Source organism: Tachypleus tridentatus, chromosome 13 (assembly GCF_004210375.1).
Source record: "Tachypleus tridentatus isolate NWPU-2018 chromosome 13, ASM421037v1, whole genome shotgun sequence".
Taxonomy (NCBI): Eukaryota; Metazoa; Arthropoda; class Merostomata; order Xiphosura; family Limulidae; genus Tachypleus; species Tachypleus tridentatus.
The window spans coordinates 200128412-200147966 of NC_134837.1; the positions used below are offsets into that span (position 1 = coordinate 200128412).

Below are 19555 nucleotides of genomic sequence, written 5' to 3' on the forward strand. Positions count from 1 at the left end.
CAATGAGAGTGCTTCAAGGTCAGAACTTGATGGAGATGCATGGAGGCTTTATGATTACATCACAAGACATTTTATTGCCACAGTAGGTAGCTCTTTCACATAAGTTTATAGTAATTATACAAACTAAAATTGTTCTGTAATACAGCTTTTACTGAAGCTGTAGTAATACAGGCTTTTACTAGAGTAAACTGTGCCATAATGGAGGCTTTTGCTAGAGTAAACTGTGCCGTAATGGAGGCTTTTGCTGGAGTAAACTGTGCCGTAATGGAGGCTTTTGCTGGAGTAAACTGTGCCGTAATGGAGGCTTTTGCTGGAGTAAACTGTGCCATAATGGAGGCTTTTGCTGGGGTAAACTGTGCCGTAATGGAGGCTTTTGCTGGGGTAAACTGTGCCGTAATGGAGGCTTTTGCTGGGGTAAACTGTGCCGTAATGGAGGCTTTTGCTGGGGTAAACTGTGCCGTAATGGAGGCTTTTTCCTAAAATTGAACTTTCACAGAAGCTTGGTTTTACTGAGTTTATAAATAGTAAATCATATCAGTGCCCTTCCTCTTTGCTTGTGAAAATGAATACTGTGTAGAATATATCCATTTTATGAAATTACTTACATCACCATATTGTAGAATTTGTCTTATTATTTGATATTTCTTTTACTCAGTGACATCGGGCAGATAGTCTAATTTATTTGCATCTTGCTTAGATTTATGTTGTAAAATTGTTTTGCAATGAATGGCATATAATTTTATAAATTTAATATATGTAATTTTCCATTGTGAAATTAATTTTGAAAACTTTGTAAACAACTTAATTCATAGCAATAAAATAACCCATATGGTAGTGGCCAGTTTTTCTGTATGCTCCTGATTTTGCCCTAATTTTTTATTTGATTAGGTCAGCTCTGATCTGAAATTCTTGCAAACCTACGGTGACTTTTAGTTTTGGTGGAGAAATTTTCACCTCCACAGGAAAAGCTCTCCTAGATCCTGGATTCACTGAAAGTGATGTGGCGTGGCAAGGCATGGGACTTGAAGAAACTCTGCCTTCTCTAAAGAAGGGAGATGTTTGTGGAGTTACAGAAGTAAGTTTGCAAATGTAAAACAAAACAAAAGAACAAAAAAAAACTATCAATCATGTGGGTAACTTGCAAGTTTCTTATTATAAAGTGTAGGTAGAGATGCATATGTGAAAAAGAGTGATGTTTATGTTATATGAGAAATATCTTGAAAATCTTGTGTCTAAAGCTTGGTCAACCAAGTTCATACATTATAATTTTTGAAGTGAAATGTAAAGTTTTGTCACAAAAGATAACATTTTTGCCACAACAGAGAAGGTACATATGGGTTAAATAATTAGAAATCTAAGATTTTAAAGAAATATTTTAAATATTGAAGTATTTTAAAACGAAGGATGGTTATTTTTAGTAAATATAGTGTAATAACATAAAATATAACTAGCAAGGAGCCATTTGCTGCTTCAAAACTATTCCTGCACACCCCCACCCTTTAAATAAAGTTAAAAATTTAAACTTTCCTTTTTTTTTAATTTTTGTTTCCTTTTCAAACTCTTGTAAGAATAAAACTGAATGGAGCCAGTCTTTTTCAGATCTTAAACTTGTGTTTTCATATTATATTTTCTTCAAATTACTGTGCAAAAAAGTCAGAAACCTCTTTCTTATGAACCCCCATAAATTAACTTTTCTATCCCTGAATTTCAACCTACTGATCCCCATTCAGAAATTTTCCAGTAAATACAAATCTTAGACATGGAGACCAGAATTGTACACAGTATTCCAAGTAAAGCCTAAGTCGTGATAAGTATAAAGAGATATTTACATTCGTGTTGACAAGAAACCCACTTGAAGTAAAAATGTATCTCAGGATTGCTGGTATGGGTATTAACACTTTTACTGGTTTATTAGGAAAAGTGATAATACCCAAACCAGCTATCCTGATACGTAGATATTTACATTGGTAAATTTCTTTTTAAATGGACATTAAATAATGTGTTCAACAGGTAGATATTGTAGAAATTTTCTTATTTTTATATTGTTGGATGTTAGCTGAAGTTGTGGGCTGAATGTGATTTGGAAAATATTGTAGAATCAAATATTTCACTAGTGATCAAGAAAACCTTAGCAGAGAATGCCTCGTGGTGAATTATCCCAACTTGAGCTATGCTATAGAATGGGTCAGAAATTGTAAATTTATTTCTGCTTTATGCAGACAAAATTATTAAAAAATTCTTTCACATACCCACAAAACTGAATGAATTACACCATCCTTCAAGTGCTCAGGTTATATGGTTCTTATCATTTTATATTCAGACTTCTTGAACCTGCATGTTTTTCTGATATCATTAATGTTTCACGTAAAGAATGATCTTTACAATGTCTTTCAAAGTTTCTCATCCTTTGCCTTAATATTATTTGTATAAAGGATGGCTTTCAGAAATTGGTGCATACAGTCCATCTGGCCTTGATATCTTACATAGTAAAGATACTTGCATATTTTAGTTAAAACACTTCAGATTAAGTGAAGAAAGAATTAAATTTGTTTGTAATATCAAAATATATCTAAAATATAGGTGAAACTTGTTGAAAGACAAACGGGCCCACCAGATTACCTCACTGAAGCTGAATTAATCACTTTAATGGAACAACATGGCATAGGAACAGATGCTTCTATTCCAGTTCACATCAACAATATTTGCCAGAGAAACTATGTAACCATTGGAAGTGGAAGAAAATTGATTCCTACTCCTCTTGGAATCGTTCTGGTTCATGGCTATCAAAAGGTAATGTTGGTATTTTTTTCAGTGAGATATGAAAATTAGAGAAGGTTTGTGTTTGAATGTTTTTATTTTGTCTGCACTAATGACTGTATATAGTAATTTTATATACATTGCCTCTTCTTACTGGAGCATGGATTTATCATTTCAGTTTGTCTCTAGTTTTACCTCTTCACACACACATACACTGTAGTTTGTGTAGGGTTTTTACTAAGATTTACCTTTCTTAGTTACACCCCCCCCCAAGGGCTTAGTTGTAAATCTGAAGTTTTACAATGCTACAAACTGGATTTCAAAGTCCAGGGTGGACACAACACAGGTAGCCCACTGTGTAGTTTTATGCTTAACATAAAACAAATCCTTAGTCACTACAGAGTTTATCTAATGGCAAAATAAGGCAAAACAAACAAGTGAGATGCACCTCAGTCAAACAGGAGGATCGTAATTCATTTCTACACAAAGAAGCATTGTAATATCAGCTGCAATGTACATTAAATACAAGACAAAATTGTCAGATAATATGAGATTTGTAAATATATACGATTACATTTGTTTAGTAGTAATGCAGGTTATATTTAAGGTAAGTTAAATCATCCAAGCAATTGTAGTTATACACTATATTACCATAAATATTGAGGCAGATCACCATTAGAGAGGAGAGATGTTGGGTTTTACTGCTGAGATTTGGCTCAACATAAATTGTATAGAATACAATAAAATTACTTAATTTTTCAAAGTAAGGAATTGAGAAATTAAACAAATACAAGGATATAATAGTCTTAAAAGAATAAAGTTGAAAATAAAGTGACTAGATTGTCATGATTGTAATATGCTCAATCTGGGCTCATCAAATGTATGTACAAGATGGGTGCAATTAAAAAGGGAGGCAGTAGATATCCAAATACATTAAGAGGAAGACACAACCTTAAACTCATTTAATCTTGAAAGATTCACTTTTAAAAAGAACAACTTTTTGCCAATTTGTAATGGAAAAGCTTTCATCCTTTTTTTCTCGGTGTATGAAAGAAGAAAATGGAATAGCTTTAACAACTTTATTCCATGGTTTCTGAAATACATTTTAAAAAAGATAAAATTTTCTAAGAATTCAGGTAAAAGTTTTTCTGGAATATGGAATTGAGTTTGAAAAATCAAATATATGTAATCATGTTCATCAGTATCGAAACCTATCTGCATTTTAAACTTAGGGGACAATTAGATTATGTTTAACACTGTTAAAACAGATTGTGCATTTAAGTTAACAGCTGATATGATGATGTTTAACACTTACAAACAAATTGTATGTTAAAACAAAGCAGTGATGTTCAACAGTGTTAAAATAAGCTTGTTTTATTTTAAAGTTAAGAGAGATTAAAATGACGTTCAACAGTGTTAAATCCGGGTTTTGTTCAAAATTAAGCAAAACTAGAATGAAATATGGAAATGAACTGAAGCAAAATTTGTATTTGTGGCTTTACTGGATTTACTATTGTTTATAAAAGATATATTTGGAAGAGAGATGAATTGTTTATAGGACTTTTAAGAGAAAAACTGTCAATGAAATACTTTCCCATGAGAGTTACTTAAAAATATTGCATTAAATTTAATTCACAAAGATAAAGATAATGAAATAAATTGATAACGAATTATTTGGTAATTGCAAAACTGAAAATTAAAACAGGTATTTAAAAATCTAGGTTGTTTCTTTTCAAATGCTTCAAGTGTGTGTTAAAAATGTACAATTGCTATAAATAGTAGTAAATCGATCCCAACCTGGTATTCCCCACCATGTTACTAAAATTAAATTGTGTGATTGTTCTATTTTAGATCAATCCTCACCTGGCACTCCTCACCATGTTACTAAAATTAAATTCTGTGATTGTTCTGTTGTAGATCGATCCTGACCTGGTACTCCCCACCATGCGAGCAGCAGTTGAAAAGCAGCTTAATCTCATAGCTCGGGGTCAGGCAGAGTTTATTGCTGTTCTTCAACATACATTAACTATCTTTGAGTTAAAATTCCACTACTTTGTTACAAATATTCAAGGAATGGATGAGTTATTTGAAGTGTCCTTTTCACCAATATCTGCCAGTGGAAAACCTTTGTCCAGGTAAAGTGAAAATACAAACTAAATTATGAGTCACAGGTATATTAATGTAAACAGTGTCTTTATTACAGTTCTGAGATCAAAATAATAACAGATTGTTTGAATAATAGAACAGAAACTGTATGTTATGAAATTAAAAAACTCTTGTCAGGAAGGCCATACTTTTCTTTTATTAATTGGCTTATGAGAAATACCTGGAAAACTTTATACAGTACAAGAGGAAATAAAAATAAAAAGTTGAAGTATTGTGACATCATCATAGTTGACCTGTAGTTCAAGCTGTGTTGTCACAGGTATTTGTAGTCTTATAATGTGGGCAATGTACTAATTTTGTTAAAATCTAATTGAAGATTGTGGTTGAGAACAGGTTGATGACTCTCAATTTAGAAACAGTTTTTTGAAGTTTCCAGTGTTCCTCAATATCTAATGTTTGTTGTTAGTTCCAGTTGAGGTGGTCAATGTCATAATTTTGTTCCATTAAGACGTAGAGAAAGTCCTTCCATTTGGCCTCAACTTTGCCCGAACTCCAAAAAGAATCCCAACCACAGACTTAATTGCAACCATTTAAAATGCCTGCCAAATCCTCTTTTATACTGATGAAGTGAACTAAGTTTGACTTGCAGTATTGTGAAGTTACATAAAAAAAAAGAAAGTATTTCACCAAAACCTCCAGGAAAAGCTGCCACAACTTGATAGACTACCTAAAATTCACAAATCCGAAATTCGTCTCCAACCAATCATCAATGTCATAGACTCTCCTCTTCATCAACCATCAACCTTACCACCATTTTATACTTTTCAAAAAACAACACTGAAACTAATATAATAAACTCTACTACTTTTAGCAGAGAAATTGAACAATCCTAAAACCAGAAGACACACTTGTGAGCTCAAATGATATAGATGACTCCAAGGATCACCATGGGTTGTTACCATTCTCACTTGTGACATTTCTCTGAATTTTCTGAAGAACATGGATACTTCTTATTGGAAGTGCAGTCATCTCTATACTGAGCATCCTTCAAGCTATTCCTCTGTTTCCATTTTTATGAATGGTTCTAAGTCAGGTGACTCTGTGGGCTCTGCCATGGTTGTTGTGGCTCAGTAGTTGTTCACAGGTCCCATTCTACAGATTTTGTACTCACTGTTGAGTTGTAAGCCATTTATCTTGCCCTAGAATTTGTAGAAGCATAACAGTATAAAAACTGTACTATATATATACTGACTCACTTAGTTTTTTGACTCTGGCATCACTTAATGCCAGTTCTTACCCAGTTCCTTTAGACATTCAGAATTTTATGTCATCCATATCTATTTAGTTTTCTTGATTCCCAGATATGTTGGTGTTTGCAAGAACCAAGCTTGTTTACACTACAGATTAGTCTATCTGCTCTGACTTTGTCACAGCCCTGCCTATTCCTTATATGGACTACAGACCTCTCATTAAGGCACAGCTTCATGTCAGTTAGCAGTTGGTTTGAAGTGAGCTACATAATAACAAGGTTTTCCAGATAAAGCCTGTTGCTGTTTAGCCTTGTGGTTCTCTGAGAACCAAAGAGGGAGAAAGAGAGGAAGTTATCTTGCTAATGTGTGACCTTTGTGATACTCAAATCACTGTCCACGTTTTATTATTCTGGTGTCACTGTATTCACCTTTAATGTTGTGTGATGTTATTTGTGATGGTTATACTCTCTGTATTGATTATGTTTTTTCTTTGTACATGCCATTGATCATTTTAGGTCCTTTCAGTTTTTTAACTTTATATACAAGCAGCATTCAGTTTTTGGTTTGTTTTATTTTTTTTACTTTTTTAACCACATTTTACTTTTGCTTTTATTACTTTTGAATCAAAATTAGCAGTAGTTTGACACAGATTGTCTCCTTACTTTGTGCCATTAAATTCCTAACAACAAACCAGTCAATGTTTGGGTACAGCAGTCTTGTAAAGTTTACTAAATGCTGACCAAATTTTATGAAAATACACAGAGCAAACTTGCACTTGTAGCAAATGTTGCTAGGTATAACTTTACAGAAATGAGGATTGATACAATGTACCATCACTATTCATGTATTGATAACTAATGATTCAGAGAATATCATACGCCACTGACTTCTTTTACCAGAAAAAAACAACTTTTAGCTGAAAACAGTTACGATACCAATTGCATTATCATCTGGAACCAGTTACAAGTATAACACACTAAAAAAACACTGGGAAAAATTAGAAAACTCACAGAAGTTTTCCACATAAAGACTTGTCAACCATGGTTAAGGCTTAGATTGTAATGAGATTTTCACTCCCTTTTCTGTTACAAGACTGCAAACACCATGTTCACACAGCTTGAACTCCAGGTCAACCATGATGATGTAACAACACGTGGCTGCATCATGTGATTAAAATATGTAATGAATACCTAGTATTATGGTAAAATAAATAGGAAACAAAGCAATGTATTATAATTAATAATTTTAGTTTCAAAAACATTACTTATTACATTCTATACAATAGTGGTGTACATTTTGTTACAGTTAAAGGTTTGTATTGTTTTCTGATCAAACTGGTACATAATTCTTTTTGCTGTTTATTCACTGTTGTGTTTAATATTTGTGTTTAGTTATTCAAAAACATTGGGTTAAAAGAATGTGACTTTGATAACTTGTTTAGAACGTATCACTTGATCCAACTCTGTCATGGATTAAATTATTAAACTTTCTGTTGAAAACTGTAAAACTTTTTTTAAGCTTCTAAACTTTGTACCAGGAAGCTTTTTCCCAATTACCTATTAAACATATTTGATTTTTAATTTTACTACTTAATAATATAGTTGCCTTTGTACTTCCAAATACCATGACTGTCATAACTAGACAAAACTTGTACATGATAATGTAGGTGTTGTTCTTTCAAACACACTGACCATTATAACTAGACAAAACTTGTACATTATAATGTAGGTGTTGTTCTTTCAAACACACTGACCATTATAACTACTCAAAACTTCTGTGTGCTGCATAAATTTCTTTGTAGAGCATGTGAAGTAGTACATGCTTATTAAGATACTTGTGTATATTACATGAGTAAAATATCCAGACAGTAAGCACAGTTGTGTTGCTTGAAACCAGAACTGTATTACAAGGAAAATCCCTAAACTACATATTTGTTGGAGATGAAAAAATAAATAAATAAATGCATTGATACTTATTGCATTCTTTATTAATGTAATGCATCTTTATCAAATACTAGATGAAAGTTGATGTGTAAAATGATTGATTCGTTTTTGCCATAAAAGTCAAATACTTGCAAAGTAAGAAAACATTGTAAAACTAACATGCAAAAACATAGATTTACCTTTCGTATAATGAGATGTTTACTGGTGTTATATTTAAAGTGTACAAAAGTTGCATTGATCATCTAATCTAGTGTGTGACCTAGTAAAGCGAAAGCCATACATTCTCTGTGTGCTCATGGTTTAAAAACTGTTTTGAATTAAACATACAGAGATGAAGTTATCATTATTTTTTAATGTTAAGTGTTTAAAAAATATTTGATCCGGCAACAACAGAGACTTAATTTATGGTATAAACAGTAGAGTAGTCCCCTTCGTTTCCATTCTATAAAAAAAAAACTGTTGTGATCCTAGTCGATCAAGAGACATCAAATAGCCTTCACTAGAGTGAGGTGAAACTGTATTTTCCCTTTCAGATGTGGGAAGTGTCGCCGTTACATGAAATTGATAGCTACAAAGCCCAGTAGACTTCATTGTTCCCAATGTGATGAAACCCTCTCTATACCACAGAATGGCAGTGTTAGAATTTACAGAGAATTAAAATGCCCTCTGGATGATTTTGAATTACTTCAGTGGTCAGGAGGAAATAAAAGTAAGGTGAGTATTTCACAGGTTTTCAGTACCAAATTATATACAGGTCAGTTGTAACACAAAGTCACACAATGATAGGTGTGTGAGAAATGTTTTATGTTCTTTTAATAGTTACGAGAGAACAGAGGTAAGTTTTCTAAACTGATTATTCCTTTATCTTTCCAATATTGAAGAAAATATTAAAGTAAGAATTCTGTAAGTCATGTTTTACCTCACCATTTGTCACTAAAATTAAAAGTGAATCTGAAAAGATATTTTTAAAATAGTTTCAGAAAGCAGATGTAAGAGAGTTTGGGTAGAGTGACTTAAATTATTATATTTTCAAGTTACTCCAGTGATCAGAAGAAAGTTGAAGTAAGATGGAGTGTACTTTGTTTTGTTCTTTAACCTATAACAAAGAATTGATAGTTTTCAAATAAAAAAAACAAGTGTACAAGAAAAATGTTGTTAGTCCATTGGCTCATGAATAAAGATGTACAAGTGTAGACAGTCCATTGTATTGTATTGCACAAATATTCTTAAACAAACTGAGTGCATGTTACATTGATGTTGGCACAGTTTTGGTTCTTTATAACTACACCATGTGAACATGTTATACTCCACAAAATAAGCCTAGCTCACAAGTCGGTAGATCTCCACAGAATAAGCCTAGCTCACAAGTCGCTAGGTCTCCCCAAAATAAGCCTAGCTCACAAGTTGCTAGGTCTCCCCAAAATAAGCCTAGCTCACAAGTTGCTAGGTCTCCCCAAAATAAGCCTAGCTCACAAGTCGCTAGGGTCTCCCCAGAAAATAAGCCTAGCTCACAAGTCGCTAGGTCTCCCCAAAATAAGCCTAGCTCACACGCCGCTAGGTCTCCAAAATAAGCCTAGCTCACACGCAGCTAGGTCTCCATAAAATAAGCCTAGCTCACTGCGCCGCTAGGTCTCCACAAAATAAGCCTAGCTCACCGCCGCTAGGTCTCCATAAAATAAGCCTAGCTCACACGTCGCTAGGTCTCCGCAAAATAAGCCTAGCTCACAAGTCGCTAGGTCTCCGCAAAATAAGCCTAGCTCACACGTTGCTAGGTCTCCGCAAAATAAGCCTAGCTCACAAGTCGCTAGGTCTCCGCAAAATAAGCCTAGCTCACACGTTGCTAGGTCTCCCCAAAATTAACCTAGCTCACAAGTCGCTAGGTCTCCCCAAAATAAGCCTAGCTCACAAGTCGCTAGGTCTCCGCAAAATAAGCCTAGCTCACAAGTCGCTAGGTCTCCGCAAAATAAGCCTAGCTCACAAGGTCGCTAGGTCTCCGCAAAATAAGCCTAGCTCACAAGTCGCTAGGTCTCCCCAAAATAAGCCTAGCTCACAAGTCGCTAGGTCTCCGCAAAATAAGCCTAGCTCACAAGTCGCTAGGTCTCAGCAAAATAAGCCTAGCTCACATGTCGCTAGGTCTCAGCAAAATAAGCCTAGCTCACATGTCGCTAGGTCTCAGCAAAATAAGCCTAGCTCACATGTCGCTAGGTCTCCGCAAAATAAGCCTAGCTCACAAGTCGCTAGGTCTCCGCAAAATCACAGATTCCTGGATCTGCTATGGTGGAATGGCATGTACCAGAAATGTTTGTCATTCAGTAGGTTGTGCATTAATACTGAAAAATTTTCACTTCTAGGAAGAGCATATTCAAATAATCAAATCATAAAAGTATGTTGAGATCTGAGATTTAGGATTTCCATGATATTTATTGTTCTTAATTGCACTGGAAAACAAAGGAATGTGGATTAACTTGGAACATCTGTATCAAGTTGTATGCCAACTAGTGTAAGCACAGTCTGATGTCTTATAACAAGAGAGAATTCACAAGGGTGAAGGTCAGTGACAAAAACTATTCCTATTGTCCAGGTACACAACATAATCAGGATTGATCTCCATCTGGAAAAGTGACTTGTTTCCATGACATATGGACGTACCCCAAGCAGATGGAGAATTCTGTTTTATATGAAGATGTATTAAAGTTTGCCAGAGGTAGCTGTCATGGATTTCTGTGTGATTAGACCTTTGAATTGGGTACTGGGAAGTGTCTTTGTGTACAAGATGGATTTTGGAAAACCACTAGGGAGTAGTTGTGTACTTTGGATATGCCAACCTTGGAAAGGAGCCTTTTACAATAAAATATATGGTGTAGGGCTATTGACACAATACACAGTCATCAGAGAGAGAGAATGAATGGATTTGGCAAGATGGACTTTAATGAATGATAATATTTTAAATGCATTTAACTTGTGTGTATGGAAAGACATAATTTGTTGTTAATGGAATGATAATGGTAAATTACAGAATGAGAGTAAAATGAAAATAAAACATTTTGCTGTTGGAAGAACAGAAAGAAATTGGCTGGTTGTGATAGTGGTAATATAACCATTCTAGAATAATGAAGTTAGAATGTAAAGAAGTTGGTTTGTATTTGAAAGAATGAACTAAATCAGAGACAATTGTATTTAGAAACAAAATAAAATGGAAGATAAAAAGAAACTTCACTGGTAACAAGGTTAAACAATATACAATTAACAACTGCTAATAGGAAATATATTGTCCTTGTGTATGTTAACCCTGATTAAACCTTACAGACGAAATATTGGTTAAAGTGAAAAATTATTTTCTTTATATCCCAGAGTGTAAAGGTAATGTTTTCTAAATTTTTATCAAAATTAGGGAAAACACCATTTAATAAACATTTCAGATATTTCAGACACATTGTGTTGGTTAGGAAAGTACCATTTAATATACTGTTGTACATTACGACACATCGTGTTGGTTAGGGAAACATCATTTAGTATACAGTTGCACATTATGACACTGTGTTGGTTACAAAAACACCATTTAATATACAGTTGTACATTATTATACATTGTGTTGGTTACAAAAATACCATTTATACAGTTCCACATTATGACACATTGTGGTAATTAGGAAACAGGATTTACTATACAGTTGTACATTATGACATACTGTTGGTTACAAAAACCCATTTAATATACATTTGTACATTATGACACATTGTGGTGATTAGGAAACAGTATTTGTTGTACAATTGTACATAAATATTATTTGATAGTTTCAGAAACACTGAAAAGATATAAGGTCAGTTAGAAAATAATATTTGACATTCTTTGACTTTGGGACTTTCAAATTGAAAATTGAAGGACATATTGGAATTTAATAAGGAAAAATTATTGAAATTTGAATGTTTTAATGCAGAGAGTTTGAGTGTAATCTGATACTCTATGTTTGAATTTCAAAGGTTGCTTTGTTTACTTTTATAGAGCTTCATATTTTGCCCTTACTGCTACAGTCACCCACCCTTTAGGGACATGCGGAAACTTTCAGGATGTAACTCCTGCACGATCCAAGCTGTCCTCATTCCATGCAGGCCAATGGCTTGGCATCTTGTTCTCAGTGTGATAATGGAGTACTTGTATTAGATCCAGCATCTGGGCCTAAGTGGAAGTTAACCTGTAACAGGTAAGAACGGCTGAGAGAAGGTTTATTAGTTACATAACACAAGTATTAAAATACATTAGCTTGTACTTTTACTGGGGGTATCGCTGGCTTACATTTAAAAATATTTTTTTTATTTGTAAAACTAGCAGACAAATACGTAAAATTACAGGGCAATTACATAAAACTGGTGTTTTACAGAATATGGAATGTAACTGTTACTATACTATCAGAAATAAATGTATAAAGCTTAAGTATCTGCTATGATGAGATATGATAAATGTTGCAAATTTAGTGGACATAAATACATAAAACTTGGGTTTCTACTATTGAGGGTTATGATTACTAAACCAAAACTATTAAAATACATAGACAAACTTTGGGATAAATTAGTATGGGTCATGAAAACTATTGTTGAACCATTGAGAATGAACACAAAATCTAGAATCTAATTAACATAATTGACAATTACCTTATGTGATGAAATTTTGTAGAATGAACAGCAACTGCTTGTTGTGGAGACAGAAGTGTAGAGGACAATGTTTCAAAATTCTTTCGCCTTTCATCTTCAAGTCAATGTGTGCGAACTAAACTAAACTAAACTAACGTGGCAGGGGTTCAGTTTAGAGAGAGAGAAATCAGAAGAGTTCTCTCTCCAACTGGGGTGTTCAGGAACTTTGTAGTTCCTCTTCATCCCCTTTCGTGGATTGTTATTAAAATTAAGTGGTGTTTTTTTTTTTTTATTATTATTTTAATAAATTAATTATCGTTATTATTCTTGACTTTTGGGTGGAGAATGTCTCACTAAATGTTCTTTTGGGTGGAGGCAAAGGCAGCAGTGGAAAGAAAGGCCGGACCTGTTCTGAAATGAAAAGTTGGAGAGATGTGAACATGAATGTAATTCATTCAAATTCAGATCAAACCAAACAGCCCGATTCTGGGTCTGGCAAAAAGGTTGCCCAGGCTGGGATCTAGAAATCCAATGCCTGAAGAATTTGATTATCACTGTTTCTGATTGGAGGAGGGATTTCCTGTAGTTTCAACCAATGGCAGTCACAGTGATAGTCCAACCAATCATGACATGCTCTCTGCAATCCAACAGGACACTATAAAGACTGAGAACACCTTACGCACACACTGATCTGCAGGCGAAGGCGAAGACTTGTGAAACGTTATCCTCTACACTTGTGTCTCCATAACAGCCAGTTGCCATCCATTCTACAGAGTTTTATTGTTAATACTCTGCTTAAACAATCTATCAAAGAATTACCATATAATTTTCAAAATCATGGAAATCAATATCTATTTGAATTATATAACTACCACCACTCTGTTATGAAAACGGGGACTATTCCAGTCTGCTAACCATGACTTTGGAAACCTAAATCAACCTGAGGTCAGTTGACAATCAGTTTATATAATTATACTAGTTATACACCATTAAAGTTGTTACTAAGTCTTGATGTTATAGTTCCACTGATATCAAAATGAAGGTGACAACAGGTTCCCTTCCACATGGTCTTGCTAGGTTAAGGATGTCTCATCTGATTATTACAATAAAAGAGAGAAGAAAGTTTACAAAACATGACTTGAAAAAATTTTCTATCTTAAAAAAATTATTTAATTTATCATGTAACTTCATTTGAATACTTCTGACATTATTTTTATCATCAAATTTGGGGTGCAGGCAAAATTTTTTTGCAAGGAGGCCCACTCCACGAATTTTGGTAAGTCATCGCAGGTCACACTTCTACTATATTAATTAAATTACCTCAGTGTCTATTATATAAAGACCTCATTATAATCTTTCCACAAATGCTGAGAGTCATGGTGAGGATAGAAATATTGGATGGGTCATATTTTGCCCACTCCTGATCTAGTTAGAGATTTTTGTTACCTTAAGAAACATTAAGTCAGAAACTTAACATTGAAGTGAAAGTTGAATTACTTTTTTATTTGCTGATTGTGTTTCTGCACGAGTTGGTTGGTATCCACAACTATATATTGTAAATGTGTTTATTAACAACAAAGGTAAAGTTTTACTAACTTTCTTTTCTTACACTTTACCAACTTAAATTCCTTATCATTAAAATAAGCATTATTTATTGCCATAATATCAAAGTCTTACTGGATGAGGCTTTGTAATTTTGTTGTAAACGTGATAGCTGTTAATAAAGAGTTCATCCAACTTGTGACAGTTTTTCCTAACAGAGAATACATTACTAGTATGTAAGCAAATTTCGAGAATTGAACTTTGTCATTTGGATATACATTGTTCTAATAAAAGTTTAATTTTTTATTTCATATTTTTCTGGAGTTGAGAAACTTTATACATTATATAAACTTTCCCATATTTTTCATTTACCATTCTGTGTATTGTATATGCTGTATTACTTCAAATTTAAGATGCACCCTACTTTTAAAAAGGGATTTTCAGGAAAAAAAAATTTGAATGATAATTAGTAAGGAGTAAACATGTTTTAAAGAGTTTATTAATGAATCAAAAATGTTAATAATGTTTTAAAATGAAATATAATAAAACTAAACAGGAAATTTAAAATTTTCATTATAATAATGTTTTTCCTGCTTTCATTTTTTAATCACAACATCACTCTTGTGTTTCTTCTGACTCAGTTATATTCTGCAGTTGAAACATCTTCATTGTTGATTCACTATTGTCCCAAAGAATGTCATCTTGCATTTCATCTTCTATATCTTCAAAATCTGATGGCAATTTTTGATGAATTGTTGTCCTTAGCCTTAATGATAAACCTTCTTTTGTCATAAATTTCTCACACCAGCCATAACTAGTCTTTTGCTTTTAACATTAAAGTTTCTCTTGTTACAGGCAGTCCTTTATTTTGTAACTGTCTCAAATACATTAAAATGGTGGCATCAATTTCAGGATGTCTTCCTTTTTCTTGGGGAAGAAAATGACTTTGTACTTTTCTTCCAAGAAAACAACTTAGTTTTCATACCACGCCAACAACAAACATTTTCCTCACTTACTGTGTACTTTTACCAGCTGTATGATTCCCAATGTGTTTGGCACACAAAATAACTTTTCTTTTAAATTCGGAATTGTATATAAAAAGGTTTTCCATGGTTAAAAAACACAATAAAATAGCATCTGAAAAACAGGAAAGTTGGACAAAGACTGAGGACAGTGATATCCAACTACACCACTAGAGGTGCTGACATTGGCAAATTTGACATTTTGTATGTGTTTTTTTAGTCTTTCTAAGCCAAGTTATTTTTTAAAAATACAGTTCAGTTTGTTTGTTAATGCAGGAATTTTTCAAATATCTTTGTTGTTCAAAGAAAATGATGTTTTCTAGACTTTCGAGGAGTGAAAAATAATACATCAAATTTAAGATGGGGCCCTAATTTTCAGTTTGGGAAAATGTGACAAAAGATGTGTCTTAAATTTGAAGTAATATGATATTAAGGCCATTGTACTTAGATCACTTAGTTTTTGTTCCTTGTGTTTCAAAAACACAGAAAATAGTACTTGCCCACACATTTTTTATTGAATAAGAACGTAAGTGTTTATTGAATGTAAAACAAAAGTTTTGTTTGAATACAAATCCTTTTTCATACACGTTTTGAATTCAGGTGTGATGTCATTATTCATCTGTTTGAAGATGCACATAAAGTTTCAGTGGAAGAAGATACTTGTGATGATTGTACTTCACAGTTGATCAGTGTAGAATACAAGGCTGTAAGTTACCACATATTTTTACTTTATTTATTCAGGTTTTAGAAACAAAACTTTCCATGATACTCCTTGTTACTACAACAATTCTCAATTGAAGTTCTATGAAAATTGGAGTAAAAACAGACTGAATATCAGGATATTAATGGTTAATGATGTGTTTTTGTGTTTTTTTTATATTGCTCCAAAAACGAAAATGCTATTTTTTAATAACTAGTGTAGAAGAAAAATTTTTATTTATTAGGTTATGAAAAATGAATTCTATATTAATACAAAAAAAAACCCAAGTTATTGATTCAGGTGTTTTGAAGTAAAAGTAATAATACGACTGTAGGAATAACTAAAACACCCATTTCATGAATACCAGCAACAAAATCATTAGATTTCTGTTAATTTGATATGTTAAAGATGCCATTGTTATTCATTGGATATCTGTTGATCATTTAAGTGGTAAAAGATGTTATTAATACAGTCAATGGATTTGTCTTTCATTCTAGTGTCTCAAAAATACAAGTGCCAGAATTATTGAATATATATTATCCAAAAATGCAACTTAAGTTATCAAATAATTATTAATCAAAGAACTTGAGATCTAAGATATGGTATGAAGAAATAAATCTAGCATTTATGTGTTGTGCAAGTAAGTTACACTATATTCTTTCTTTAATGTTACTTTCATTAATGGGATTGATTAGAATGTTTAATACAGCATTTTCATTTTTTTAATATTGTATTATTTTTATTATAAGATATGTTTTGCATTGTTAGCTTAATATCTGGACTTAAGACTAAACATAATCTCCTAAACTGGCCAAATCTCCCAAGATATTAATGGATTTACAGCTGCGAAGGTACCCAACTAAAGAAATAACGTGCTGTTATTATTATAACTAAGAAAAGAGAACCGTATATAAAAGTAGCTACAGCCATCACTTAGTTTCTCTAAGAAGCTTGCTATCTTCGTAAGTTAATATTCCTCAAATTACCTTGTGGGTATATGATACAGATAAACATCACCACTGAATATTTGTCAAAATTGATAAGCAGCATAGAATGAGGAGAGAGGTGGTCAATCATTTGAGTTTTATCATCTTAGCATCAGTACAATCGGTATGTATCTGTATGAATATGTGAAGACACAAAAATAATACCACTGAAATTGAGAGTAGTTATTTGATATGTTTTATAATTTTCATCAGAAGATAAATTGATGGTTTTGTTAAAGAAACAAACTGTTGAAATGTATCCATTTTAATCTGCATTCCTTGGTCTTTGTTGAGTTGTAATTAAACTCAATTAAACATAAAAGGCATTCTTGCTATTTTGGATTGTTCAATTCCTCAGTCTGAGGCTCAACCTTAACTTCCATCAGTCTGTTTTATTTTTTTTGGATTTGCTGATTCTGATCTAAAGTTACTCCTGGTGGTTCAGAGGTAAGCTTGAGGGCTTGTAATGCTTAGTGTTCATCCTTGTTTTGACAATAAAATAATGAAAAACAAATTGAGAGAAGTAGTAAAGTGTGTACCCAGTTTCACTTTTCAAGGGCTTGTAAAATGGCTTGATTATGGCTGGGCTGTATGTAAAAAACTTAAACTTAATCTCTGAAGAAGAAAAAAAAAGTGTAGAAGTATCCAAAGAATTATTCTTACTTTTGTATGATGCCAGAGACATAAGGAGAGATAACAGTGGTTTGATTAGTGATTTGTTTTGGTGTGGGTTTTCAAATGTGTAAAAAGTTATTGATGAACTAGTCAGTCTAGCCATTCCCTGTAAGAAACGTAAGATGACTTGGTCCTCTTAGAAAAATGAGAATTATAAAGAACTTTAAGTAAAAGTGTTACTACTTGTAAATCCTAAGCCAGAACTGTTATATTGGTGATGTCTGTATCTTATAAACCATAATCCAGAACTGTTATAATGGTGACGTCTGTATCTCATAAACCATAACTTCATCATTCTTTTCAATTTCTTTCTGAACAATAGCAGCTTTACCTGAGTTAAAGAAATTGAAACTAAAATTCATTCTAAAAGCCTTGGTTGCAAGGAAGATAGAAACATTTAACATAGAATGTTTTCTGCACTTTGGATCTTACCATCATGCATTGGATAAATGTAGTGTAATTAACATATTCAGAAACTAGCCTAATCCTTAGCTGAAACACCTGTCATCTACTTTGAAAAAGAATGGCCATCTATCTTCACTAGAACTACTTGCAAATTATACCAAACAACCCACTGTTATTTTGTCCCAAAGACCAACCAAAACTCAGAGGTACTCTATCCAAATACATTTTTCATAGTTTTGTCAAATTTAGTTCTAACCTTTAAACATAAACCCAATAACATCAAACCATATTAATAAATCTCATAGAAAGAGAATATTATGTATACTTCTGCAAGTGTACCAGTGAAATGGACAAACATGTTCAGCCAAAAATTAATAAACCAAAACCATTAACAAATTCACCATCTAGCTGTTAGTTAATCATAATTTACAAGTCCAGTATGTGCACTGCTTTCTTGTTTCAACTTATATATTGGAGTTCAGCTACTTAACATTGTAAACTTAATAATCTTTGTTTAAAAATACTAAGTTCAAAAAACTAAGGGTGACAAAGAGTACCACTATACCTCAGACAAAATTCTAAATGTTGAAGTAATACTGCTTCAATGTATCATGCTGAAGTTGTTAGTTTTCATTGTAAACACAACTGTTGTTATCATGTATGAAGCTAAGTTTAATTAACTTTTTTATTGCCCTTCATGCCCAGGAAAAATCTAAACTCAATGATGGAGCCACTGAAGCTGTTGGTTGTATATTTTGTGACCCCCAGTTTGGAACACTAGTGGAGCGACAACAAGCATTACAGCCCAAAATGTTGCAGGGTTCTCGAAGTCAAGGTCCTTCTCGAGGAAGGGGGAGAGGTCGAGGTCGAAGTAGGCCTAAGGGCCGAGGACGGGGTAAACCTAAGGATAAAATGGCTAAACTTGCAGCTTATTTTGTCTGACTGTTTGTTAGAACATTTTAAAGGGTTATTATTAAGCCAAGATCATTTTTATTATTATTAAACCATGTAATATTTAATCTTGTTTAGTAAACTGTTTTAAATATTTCCATGTGTGTTTTGGTGTTTTTAATTTATTCTGATAAGATCAAGTAAACCATAAAGAAACTTCTATCTTAAGTACAAAATAATTATAAACATTAGTATTAACTTCTTAATTTTAAAATGGTTTAATTTTTATACTGCTAAGACAACCTAGTTTTTTTTTTTAATTACATGCCACTTTCTGGTTGAACATACATGGTGCAAAAATAGGCCCTCTGTTTTGAACTACAACCGTAATGTACTCAATTCAGCACCTGACAATAATTTTGCTTTTCTTTACAGTAACTTGCATAGTAAATCTTACTAGACTGGCAATACCAAACTTGCATCCAGTATTATTAGTTATCAGTTACCTTTTCTTCCTGAACAAAATTGCTTATTCTCTACATAACATTAATGTACACATCCTACAGTATCCAAATGTTAAACTTAAATAGTTGTAAACAATTTAATTTTTTCCTAATTTTTTTAATTGTAGTGAAAAAAATGTGAATTAT

At 32.8% G+C, this 19555-nt stretch overlaps 1 protein-coding gene across 1 annotated transcript in view; it reads left to right on the plus strand.

The window, feature by feature from the left end:
• The window catches only part of LOC143237795 (DNA topoisomerase 3-beta-1-like), a 42997-nt gene extending 23934 nt beyond the window's left edge, over positions 1 to 19063 (plus strand). The window contains 10 exon segments of the mRNA XM_076477390.1: positions 1 to 82; positions 889 to 918; positions 920 to 1075; positions 2581 to 2790; positions 4675 to 4892; positions 8590 to 8770; positions 12059 to 12137; positions 12140 to 12257; positions 15849 to 15954; positions 18720 to 19063. Of these exon segments, the coding sequence (XP_076333505.1) occupies positions 1 to 82; positions 889 to 918; positions 920 to 1075; positions 2581 to 2790; positions 4675 to 4892; positions 8590 to 8770; positions 12059 to 12137; positions 12140 to 12257; positions 15849 to 15954; positions 18720 to 18956 (1417 nt within the window). The 3' untranslated portion in view covers positions 18957 to 19063.
• Positions 19064 to 19555: the final 492 nt, after the last annotated feature.